The sequence below is a fragment of the Delphinus delphis genome, chromosome 2 (genome assembly GCF_949987515.2).
Source record: "Delphinus delphis chromosome 2, mDelDel1.2, whole genome shotgun sequence".
NCBI lineage: Eukaryota > Metazoa > Chordata > Mammalia > Artiodactyla > Delphinidae > Delphinus > Delphinus delphis.
In genome coordinates, this window is record NC_082684.1 from 67925054 (window position 1) to 67937926 (window position 12873).

Consider the following 12873-nt stretch of genomic DNA (forward strand, 5'->3'; position numbering starts at 1 on the left):
ATTTGGCAGTGTTTTTGTCTCAGGTCAACAGCAGTCTATGTGCTAGCACGTGCACTGCTAATGGGTTAGTCACTGTTTCTATGCTTTTTCAGTGGGCAGAGTAAGGAAATCCTTTTTTTTTTTTTTTAAGGAGATAATATATCATGAGTTCATACTGATATTTCCAATTCAAGTTTAAGAGTATAGGGTTATTTCTTAACCTCTGATTTTCTATTTCCATCTGTTTTCTCTCACACTAAAAAAAACAAAAACAAAAAAATAAAAAACTTGCCACAAAGCAAGACAGGGTGGTACTGGCATAAGGATAGACACAGAAATCAATGGAAAAGAACTGACAGTCCAGAAATAAACCAATTTATCTATTCTTAATTAATTTCTGACAAGGCTGCCAAGACTGTTCATTGGGGAAAGAACAGTCTCTTCAAAAAAGGATGCTGGGAGGGGCTTCCCTGGGGGCACAGTGGTTGAGAGTCTGCCTGCTAATGCAGGGGAGACGGGTTCGAGCCCTGGTCTGGGAGGATCCCACATGCCGCGGAGCAACTAGGCCTGTGAGCCACAAGTACTGAGCCTGCACGTCTGGAGCCTGTGCTCCGCAACAAGAGAGGCCGCGATAGTGAGAGGCCCATGCACTGCGATGAAGAGTGGCCCCGTATACCGCGATGAAGAGTGGTCCCCGCTTGCCACAACTAGAGAAAGCCCTCGCACAGAAACGAAGACCCAACACAGCAAAAATAAATAAATTAATTAACAAACTCCTACCCCCAACATCAAAAAAAAAAAAAAGGATGCTGGGAGAACTGGATAGCCACATGCAAAAGAATGAAGTTGGATACCTACCTTATAGCACATATAAAAATTAACTCAAAAACTATCAAATACCTAAATACAAGCCCCCAAACTATAAAAATCTTCAAATAAAACAGAGATTTAGCAATGGTTTCTTTTTCTAAGAAATACACATTTATTTGTATTTTCAATACAAGTTCAGTAGCAATTATGAGCTGGCAATGGTTTCTTAAATATGACACCAAAAGCACAGGCAACTAAAGAAAAAACGAAATTAAGTTTAAAACCAAAATTAAAAATTTTTGTACTCCACAGGACACTATTAAGAAAGTGAAAAGATAACCCACAGGATGGGAGAAAACATCTGCAAATAATATACTTGATAAAGGTCCAGTATTCAAAATATATAAAGTACTCTAACAACAATGAAAAGACAACCCAATTTAAAACTGGACAAGGGATCTGAATTGACATTTCTCCAAAGATACAAACTGCCAATAAACACATGAAAAGATGCTTAATATCATTAGTCATCAGGGAATGCAAATCAAAACCACAGCGAGGTACCATTTTACACCCAGTAGGATGACTACAATCAAAATGTCAGATAATAAGAAGTACTGGCAAGGATCTGGAGGAACTGGAACACTCAAACACTGCTGGAGGGAATACAAAATGATGCAACCACCTCGGAAAATAGTCTGGCAATTCCTCAAAAGGTTAACCATGGTGTTATCATTTAATGTGGCAATTCCATTCCTAGGTGTTCATGGACACAGGAGAAATGAAAACATATGCCTACACAGAAATTTGTACACAAATGTTTATAGTAGCATTACTTACAACAGCCAAAAGGTGGAAACAACCCAAATGATAAATGGATAAACAAAATTTGGTACATCCATACAATGGAATATTATTTAGCAATAAAAAGCAAAGAAGTACTGATAACATCTACAGTATGGATGAATTTTGAAAACATTATGCTAAGAAAAAGAAGCCAGATACAACAGACCATGTATATGATTCCATTCATATGCAATATGCTGAACAGGCAAATATACAGAAACAAATAGTACCTTAGGGATGGGGGTTCAGGGGTTGGGGATGTAATAGTTAAGGTGATGAAAATGCTCTTTAATTCATTATGGTGATGGTTGCACACTTGTGCGAATATACTAAAAACCAATGAATTGCATAACTTGTACACTTTGGGTAAATTGTACGGTATGTAAATTATATGTCAATAAAGATGTTTTAAAACAAGGAAAGAAGAAGGGATTGGTAAATCGTACTTCTTTTAAAAATGGCATAGTTGTTGGGTTTATGCAGGGTAAAAGAGAAAGCTGGGCATTATTAGCTCTATAGGACACAAAATATGTGACCTTCACTAACAAACAAAGTAATTTGATTCAACAGTCAATAACAAGTAAAGATGCTTGTGACTTAACAGCAGACACCGTTAGCTACCTATCCAATATCTATTTTCCCCTTCTTCCTTGCTAAAAGAATACAGATTTTATTTGGGGGTGACAATACACTAAACTAAATATTAACTTTTGTGGCCTCCCCTGACGCTAATTCTATCCAGTGAGACATAAATTAAAGTCTTCTGGGAGCTTCTGGGAAAGCTTAGCTTTCCTGACCAAAATCAACAGTCAGGACTGGCATAGTTAATTTCTCCCTTCTTCTTACCCTGAACATATATTGTGATGTCTAAAGTTGCAGCTGCCATCTTGCATCCGTGAAGCAAGGAGCAAGACAGTGAACAACAAACTAAAGATGACAGCTCAAAAAGACAGAGGGGGCTTGGATCTTTGATTACTTTAAAGAGCTGCTATACCAAGCTGGACTTCCTATTCAGACTTTCTATTATCTTAGAAAAATAAAACCTTATTTTTAAAAGCTCATATAGTTAGGTTTTCTGTTTTTTAAAGCCAGACTCAGTCTCAATCAAAATAATGCTTCCTCAGCCAAAAAATTTTAAATCTTTCAGTCTATTTAAAATTCAAAGATAGTCTCAAAAATCGAAGTGGGAGGGCTTCCCTGGTGGCGCAGTGGTTGAGAGTCCGCCTGCCGATGCAGGGGACACGGGTTCGTGCCCTGGTCCGGGAAGATCCCACATGCCGCAGAGCGGCTGGGCCCGTGAGCCATGGCCGCTGAGCCTGCGCGTCCGGAGCCTGTGCTCCGCAACGGGAGAGGCCACAACAGTGAGAGGCCCGTGTACCACCAAAAAAAAAAAAAAAAAAAAAAAAATCGAAGTGGGAAATTGGGTTAAGAAAATTTCTGATATTTCACACTGGACATCTAAGATTTTTTTTTTTTTGAAAAAAAATCTGTTTCCACCTTCAAGAATAAGGAAAATAAGAACTCATATTACCTGACACATTCTATCAATATTTTCTTCAGTTGGCATTACGAAGTACACTGCAGGAACATCTGGAATAGGATCTCGATCAGAGTGCAAAAGCCTAGGACACATAAAGAATATAAAACTCACTTTTTCTTAGTCACTTATCTAAAAAGATAGCTAAAAATTTTATAGTATTTCTCAAACTAGTTCACCAGTTCAAGGACCAGTTTAGCCGCCCTGAAATCAAAGTAATTTGATTTCAGGGCGGCTAAAGACATTTTAAAAAATGTATTTGAGGGATTTCCCTGGTGGCGTAATACTTAAGAATCCGCCTGCCAATGCAGGGGACATGGGTTCGAGCCCTGGTCCGGGAAGATCCCACATGCCTCAGAGCAACTAAGCCCGTGCGTCACAACTACTGAGCCTGCGCTCTAGAGTCCATGCGCCACAACTACTGAAAGCCATGCGCCTAGAGCCTGTGCTTCACAACAAGAGAAGCCAACGCAGTGAGAAGCCTGTGCACTGCAACAAAGAGTAGCCCCCGCTTGCCAGAACTAAAGAAAGCTCGTGCGCAGCAACAAAGACCCAATGCAGCCAAAAATAAATAAGATACAAATAAATTGATTAAAACAAAAGAAAACAATGTATTTGAAAACAGATGCCATTACTAGAAACACGTTAAAACTCACAGATGCAGAGTGATTCCCATGTCTCTCAGCTCCTTCACAGATAGCAGAGGAGAGATGATATCTTGGCCAAATCTATCATAAATGAGCACCTAGCAGAAGCAAAACAAAAGTCATGCGTTTGTTTAAACATTATTATCAGTGAACAGTCAACAGAGAACCCAATATTAAGATAATGTTCAAGTACATTTTATTTTAATATACTGAATTCTTATACTTACCTCAATTTAATATTTTCCATAATTATTTACCAAAATGTCCATTCATCTAGTAATCCATTCTTAAAAGCATTATTACTTGGGCTAAAATAAATTATTACATAAATTTTTTCTTATAAAATACTTTTTCTAAGTTAAAAAACATACCAGAGACTATAAAATCTTCATCTTAGGTTATAATAAAGGACTTGGAACATACAGCAGACTCACTTACACTCCCCTATCCCATTCACATATATCCTTTCTAAAAAGAGAAGTAAAAATTAGTCACTCTCAAAACTAATGCTTAACAAGTTCCAAGACTGTAAAGAAAATTTAGTAATTTAAGCATCTCATGCATTTCCTCACATTGTGAAAGTGTTAAAACTGACACCTCTGATGAGTAGTAAGTATTCCAACTGGGTCTTCTAACTCAGAACTAGTTTTAGAGTTAAGGCAAATAAAAGAAACACTTCAACTAATAGGTGTTTTCCACTACTACATCAATAATTCTTAATGGAGTAAGAAATTGCTCATGAGAGGATGAAACATGCTGTCATACAAAAACATGGTTTGTTTGAATGCCAGCATTTCCTTTAGAAAAGCTAAAAATCTTCCTGCTCCAGTTACAAAAGGCTGGATGTTATATCCTTCAAAAATCTTCCTTCCTTACACCTCAATATATCTGTATTATTAATCTTGTGATAGAGAAGTGATGGGTAGGGAAAGCATCTGACACAAATCTACACCCCAGAAATTCTCAAGTTATTTAATTCAAATGCTGAACATAGGCACTAGAAAGAATAAACAAGTATAGCTTATGCAAAGGACAATAAGAAGATGACTACAAATAAACAGGAAGGAAGAGGAAAATGAGGGGACACACTAAAGCTTAAATTATAAATCATTTTTCAGATGACTTTAATCACCTTTAGAGTTAACCCAAAGGACTTACCAGGACTCATGAGAGTTTTCAAAACATCCCAAACTGTAACCAAGTTGGTCTGTTCTTGATTCTTACAAAGAGAGAAGTATAAACTGACGATAATCTAACAAGTTTAGACCTAATCAACTGTATTATAATCTCTTTGAAGAAAAAGAAACAGTGAGCATGAGGTTTAGAATGAAGGAGCTCAAAGAATAGGAATTTTAAAAGATTCTCCAGCATTTCTCAAAGGAAAAAGATTATAGATTGCTTTCTGGTCCAATTAACATTTTTACTGACAGTTTTATATATCATAAATTAATGAAATGGCATTCTGGGTTACAGATCACTCTCTCATTAGTTGGTTAAAATGGACCAGTATCCCTAAGTCTGAGTAACCTTAAGAAAGCTTGCAAGATCAAAATTCTGGATTTGTAAAGTTAAGGAACAAAACTTCAACTGGAGTAAAGACCTAGAATCAGTGAGGCCCCACCTAAGAAATCAGCTGAATTCTCTAGATGAATATTATTATCACTGCCTGTGCCATTCCATAAAATATTTATCAAAGAGGATTCATATTTTCTCCCATTCTGCAGGTTGTCTTTTCATTTTGTTGATGGTTTGCTTGGCTGTGCAAAAGCTTTTAAGTTTGATTAGGTCCCATTTGGTAATTTTTTAATTTCCTTTGCCTTGGGAGATTGATAAGAAAATACTGCTATGATTTATGTCAGAGAATGTTTTGCCTATATTCTCTTCTAGGAGTTTTATGGTGTCATGTCTTACATTTAGGTCTTTAAACCATTTTGAACTTATTTTTGTATATGGTATGAGGGAATGTTATAATTTCACTGATTTACATGTACCTGTCCATCACTTGTTGAAGACACTGTCTTTTCTCCATTGTATGTTCTTGCCTCCTTTGTCACAGATTAATTGACTGTAGGTGTGTGGGTCTCTTTCTGGGCTCTCTATTCTGATCCATTGATCTATTTGTCTGTTTTTGTGCCAATACCATGCTGTTAGATTACTGTAACTTTGTAGTATTGTCTGAAGTCTGGGAGGGTTACACCTCCAGCTCTGTTCTTTCTTCTCAGGATTGCTTTGGCAATTCTGGGTCTTTTGTGGTTCCATATAAATTTTAGGATTATTAGTTCTGTGAAAAACGTTATGAGAGAAAATATTTGCAAATAATGTGACCAACAATAGGTTAATATCCAAAATATACTAACAGCTTATACAACTCAATATCAAAAACACCAACAACTCAATCAAAAAATGGGCAAAAGATCTAAATAGACATCTCTCCAAAGAAGACATACAGATGGCAAACAGGCACATGAAAAGATGCTCAACACCACTAATCATTAGAGAAATGCATATCAAAACTACAATGAGGTATCGCCTCACATTGGTCAGAATGCCTATCATCATAAAGTTGACAAATAAATGCTGCAGAGAGTGTGGAGAAAACGGAACCCTCTTACACTGCTGGTGGTAATGTAAACTGGTACAGCCACTATGGAAAACAGTACAGAGGTTCCTTAAAAAGCTAAAAATAGAGCTACAATATGATCCAGGATTCCCACTCCTGGGTATATATCTGGAAAAGATGAAAACTCTAATTTGAAAAGATATATGTACCCCAATGTTCATAGCAGCACTATTTACAATAGCCAAGATGTGGAAAAAACCCAAGTGCCCATAAACAGATGACTGGTTTAAGAGGATGTGGTATGAGGAGAAACAAGAAGAACTACAATCCTGCAGCCTATGGAACAAAAACCACATTCACAGAAAGACAGACAAAATGAAAAGGCAGAGGGCTATGTACCAGATGAAGGAACAAGATAAAACCCCAGAAAAACAATAAATGAAGTGGAGATAGGCAACCTGCCAGAAAAAGAATTCAGAATGATAGTGAAGATGATCTAGGACCTCGGAAAAAGAATGGAGCAAAGATCAAGATGATGCAAAAAATGTTTAACAAAGACCTAGAAGAATTAAAGAACAAACAAACAGAGATGAACAATATGATAATTGAAATGAAAAATACACCAGAAGGAATCAAGCAGAATAACTGAGGCAGAAGAATGGGTAAGTGACCTGAAAGAATGGTGGAATTCACAGCCGCAGAACAAAATTAAGAAAAAGAATGAAAAGAAATGAAGACAGCATAAGAGACCTCTGGGACAACATTGAACACAACAACATTCACATTATAGGGGTTCCAGAAGGAGAAGAGAGAGAGAAAGGACCCGAGAAAATATTTGAAGAGATTATAGTCAAAAACATTCCCTAACATGGGAAAGGAAATAGCCACCCAAGTCCAGAAAGCACAGAGAGTCCCAGGCAGGATAAACCCAAGAAGAAACATGCTGAGACACATAGTAATCAAATTGGCAAAAATTAAAGGCAAAGAAAAATTATTGAAAGCAACAAGGGAAAAACGATAAATAACATACAAGGGAACTCCCATAAGGTTAACAGCTGATTTCTCAGCAGAAATTCTACAAGCCAGAAGGGAGTGGCACGATATATTTAAAGTGATGAAAGGGAAGAACCTACAACCAAGTTTACTCAACCCAGCAAGGATCTCATTCAGATTCGAAGGAGAAATCAAAAGCTCTACAGCGGCCATCGCTCATGGGCCCAGCCGCCCCGCGGCATGTGGGATTCTCCCGGACCGGGGCTCAAACCCGCATCCCCTGCATTGGCAGGCGGGCTCCCAACCACTGTGCCACCAGGGAAGCTGTGACAGGGCGAGAGAGAGGCATGGACATATATACACTAACAAACGTAAGGTAGATAGCTAGTGGGAAGCAGCCGCATGGAACAGGGATATTGGCTCAGTGCTTTGTGACCGCCTGGAGGGGTGGGATAGGGAGGGTGGGAGGGAGGGAGACGCAAGAGGGAAGAGATATGGGAACATATGTATATGTATAACTGATTCACTTTGTTATAAAGCAGAAACTAACACACCATTGTAAAGCAATTATACCCCAATAAAGATGTTAAAAAAAAAAAAAGCTCTACTGACAAGCAAAACCTACAAGAATTCAGCACCACAAAACCAGCTCTACAACAAATGCTAAAGGAACTTCTCTGAGTGGGAAACACAACAGAAGAAAAGGACCTACAAAAAAACCCAAAACAATTAAGAGAAGAGTAATAGGAACACATGTATCGATAATTACCTTAAATGTGAATGGATTAAATATTCGAACCAAAAGACACAGGTTTGCTGAATGGATACAAAAACAAGACCCATATGTATGCTATCTACAAGAGACCCACTTCAGACCTAGGGACACATATAGACTGAAAGTGAGGGGATGGAAAATGATATCCCATAAAAATGGAGATCAAAAGAAAGCTAGGGTAGCAATACTCATATCAGACAAAATAGACTTTAAAATAGAGAATGTTGGGGCTTCCCTGGTGGGGCAGTGGTTCAGAGTCCGCCTGCCGATGCAGGGACACGGGTTCGTGCCCCGGTCCGAGAAGATCCCACATGCTGCGGAGCAGCTGGGCCCATGAGCCATGGCAGCTGAGCCTGCGCGTCCGGAGCCTGTGCTCCGCAACAGGAGAGGCAACAACAGTGAGAGGCCCACGTACCGCAAAAACAAAAAAAAAAAACAAAAAAAATGTTACAAGAGAGAAGGAAGGATACTACATAATGATCAAGGGATCAAGAAGAGATAACAATTAGAAATACATATGCACCCAACATAGGAGCACCTCAATACATAAGGCAAATGCTAACAGCTATACAAGAGGAAATCAACAGTAACACAATAATAGTGGGGGACTTCAACACCTCACTTACACCAATGAACAGATCATCCAGACAGAAAATTAATAAGGAAACACAAAGCTTTAAATAACACAATAGACCACATAGACTTAATTGATATCTGTAGGACATTCCATCAGAAAACAGCAGACTACACTTTCTTCTCAAGTGCACATGGAACATTCTCCAGGATAGATCACATCTTGGTTCACAAATCAAGCCTTGGTAAATTTAAGAAAATTGAAATCATATCAAGCATCTTTTCTGACCACAACGCTATGAGATTAGAAATGAATTACAGGGGAAAAAAAAACCCCGTAAAAATCAAAAACACATGGAGGCTAAACAATACATTACTAAATAACCAAGATATCACTGAAGAAATCAAAGAGGAAATCAAGAAATACCTAGAGACAAATGACAGCAAAAACATGACGGTCCAAAACCTATGGGAAGTAGCAAGAGCAGTTCTAAGACGGAAGTTTATAGCAATACAATCCTACCTCAAGAAACAAGAAAAATCTCAAATAAACAATCTAACCTTACACCTAAAGGAACTATAGAAAGAAAAACAAACAAAACTCAAAGTTAGTAGAAGGAAAGAAATCATAAAGATCAAAGCAGAAATAAAAGGAATAGGAACAAAGAAAACAATATCAAAGATCAATAAAATTAAAAGCTGGTTCTTTGAGAAGATAAACAAAATTGATAAACCTTTAGCCAAACTCATCAAGAAAAAGAGAGAGAGGACTCAAATCAATAAAATTAGAAATGAAAAGGGAGAAATTACAATGGACACCGGAGAAATACAAAGCATCGTAGGAGACTACTACAAGGAACTCTATGCCAATAAAATGGACAACCTGGAAGAAATGGCCCAATTCTTAGAAAGGTAACCTTCCAAGACCGAAGCAGGAAGAAATAGAAAACATGAACAGACCAATCACAAGTAATGAAATTGAAACTGTGATTAAAAATCTTCCAACAAACTAAAGTCCAGGACCAGATGGCTTCACAGGGGAATTCTATCAAACATTTAGAGAAGAGCTAACACCTATCCTTCTCAAACTCTTCAAAAAACTGCAGAGGAAGGAACACTACGAAACTCATTCTATGAGGTCATCATCACCCTGATAGCAAAACCAGACAAAGATACCACAAAAAAAGAAAATTACAGACCAATATCAGTGATGAATATAGACGCAAAAATCCTCAACAAAATACTAGCAAACAAAATCCAAAAACACATTAAAAGGATCATACACCATGATCAAATAGGATTTAGCCCAGGGATGCAAGGATTCTTCAACGTATGCAAATCAATCAATGTGATACACCATATTAACAAACTGAAGAATAAAAATCATGTGGTCTTCTCAATAGATGCAGAAAAAGCTTTTGACAAAAATCAACACCCATTTCTGATAAAAACTCTCCAGAAAGTGGGCATAGAGGGAAGCTACCTCAACATAATAGAAGCCATATGTGACAAACCCACAGCAAATATCATTCTCAATGATGAAAAACTGAAAGCATTTCCTCTAAGATCAGGAAATAGACAAGGATGTCCACTTTTGCCACCATTATTCAACATAGTTTTGGAAGTCCTAGCCATGGCAATCAGAGAAGAAAAAGAAATAAAAGAAATACAAGTTGGAAAAGAAAAAGTAAAACTGTCACTGTTTGCAGATGACATGATACTACACATAGATAATCCTAAAGATGCCACCAGAAAACTAATAGAGCTAATCAATGAATCTGGTAAAGTTGCAGGATACAAAATTAATGCACAGAAATCTCTTGCATTACTATACACTAACAACAAAAGATCAGAAATAGAAATTAAGGGAAAGATCCCATTCACCACTGTAACAAAAAGAATAAAATACCTAGGAATAAACCTACCTAAGGAGGTAAAAGACCTGTACTCAGAAAACTATAAGACACTGATGAGAGAAATCAAAAATGACACAAACAGATGGACAGATATACCATGTTCTTGGATTGGAAGAATCAACATTGTGAAAAAGACTATACTACCCAAAGCAGTCTACAGATTTAATGCAATCCCTATCAAATTACCAATGGCATTTTTTAAAGAACTAAAACGAAAAGTGTTAAAATTTGTATGGAGACACAAAAGACCCTGAATAGCCAATGCAGACTTGAGGGGAAAAAACGGAGCTGGAGGGATCAGGCTCCCTGACTTCAGACTATACCACAAAGCTACAGTCATCAAGACAGTATGGTACTGGCACAAAAAAAGAAATATAGATCAATGGAACAGGATAGAAAGCCCAGAAATAAACCCATGCACCTATGGTCAATTAAGCTGTGATAAAGGAGGCAAGAATATACAGTGGAGAAAAGACAGTCTCTTCAATAAGTGGTGCTGGGAAAACTGGACAGCTTCATGTAAAATGAAATTAGAACACTCCCTAACACCATATACAAAAATAAACTCAAAATGGATTAAAGACCTAAATGTAAGACTGGACACCATAAAACTCTTAGAGGAAAACATACGAAGAACACTCTCTGACATAAGTCACAGCAAGAACCTTTTGACCCACCTCCTAGAGTAATGGAAATAAAAACAAAAATAAACAAATGGGACCTAATGAAACTTAAAAGCTTTTGCACAGCAAAGGAAACTATAAGTAAGACAAAAGACAGCCCTCAGAATGGGAGAAAATATTTGTAAACGAATTAATGGACAAAGGATTAATCTCCAAACTATATAAAAAGCTCATGCAGCTCAATATAAAAAACAAACAAACAACCCAATCAAAAAATGGGCAGAAGACCTAAATAGACAATTCTCCAAAGAAGACATACAAATGGCCACAGGCACATGAAAAGCTGCGCAACATCACGAATTATTAGAGAAATGCAAATCAAAACTACAACGAGTTATCACCTCACACCCGTTAGAAAGGGCATCATCAGAAAATCTACAAACAACAAATGCTGGAGAGGGTGTGGAGAAAAGGGAACCCTCTTGCACTGTTAGAGGGAATGTAAACTGATACAGCCCCTATGGAGGACAGCCTTAAAAAACTAAAAGCAGAATTACCATATGACCCAGCAATCCCACTACTGGGCATATACCCAGAGAAAACCATAATTCAAAAAGAGTCATGTACCCCAATGTTCATTGCAGCACTATTTACAACACCCAGGTCATGGAAGCAACCTAAATGCTCATCGACAGACGAATGGATAAAGCAGATGTGGTACGTATATACAATGGAATATTATTCAGCCATAAAAAGGAATGAAATTGGGTCATTTGTAGAGACGTGGATGGACCTAGAGAGTGTCATAGGGAGTGAAGCAAGACAGAAAGGGAAAAACAAATACCGTATATTAACGCATATATATGGAATCTAGAAAAATGGCACCGATGAACCGGTTTGCAAGGCAGAAATAGAGACACAGATGTAGAGAACCAACGTATGGACACCAAGGGGGGAAAGCGGGGTGGGGAGGGGGGTGGTCGTGGTGGCGGGATGAATTGGAAGATTGGGATTGACATATATACACTAATATGTATAAAACAGAGAACTAATAAGAACCTGCTATATAAAAAACAAATAAATAAAATTAAATTCAAAAATAAAATCAAATTTTTCCCAAAACTGGGAAAAAAAAAGAGGATGTGGTATATATATACAATGGAATATTAGTCAGTCATAAAAAAGAATGAAATATTGCTATTTGCAGCAAGATGGATGGACCTAGAGAATATCACACTAAGTTAAGTAAGTCAGAGAGAGAAAGACAAATATTATATCACTTATATGTGGAATCTAAAAAATAATAGAAATGAATCTATATAAAAAATAGAAACAGACTCACAGACATAGGAAACAAACTTATGGTTACCAAATGGGAAAGGGAAGGGGGTGAGGGATAAATCAGGAGTACAGATTAACAAACTACTGTATGTAAAATAGATACACAACAAGCATTTACTATATAACGTATGGAAATACATTCAATATCTTGTAATAACCTATAATGGAAAATAATCTGAAAAAATTCTGTATGTATAACTGAATCACCTTGCTGTACACCTGAAACGAACACAATATTGTACATCAACTATACTTCAGTTTAAAAAAAGAAGA

The 12873-nt window shown here is 37.3% G+C and overlaps 1 protein-coding gene across 2 annotated transcripts in view; it reads right to left on the bottom strand.

Annotated features, from left to right (window-relative positions):
* SCFD1 (sec1 family domain containing 1) overlaps window positions 1-12873 on the bottom strand; it is a 132089-nt gene that overhangs the window by 115481 nt on the left and 3735 nt on the right. Inside the window, exons 3-4 of one of the 2 annotated variants that reach the window (XM_060004730.1) lie at window positions 3829-3917; window positions 3167-3257 (exon numbers count right to left, since the gene is read on the bottom strand). In XM_060004730.1, coding sequence (XP_059860713.1) covers window positions 3167-3257; window positions 3829-3917 — 180 coding nt within the window. Of the gene's footprint in view, window positions 1-3166; window positions 3258-3828; window positions 3918-12873 lie in introns of those variants that run through there. The other variant, XM_060004732.1, reaches the window with a different exon arrangement.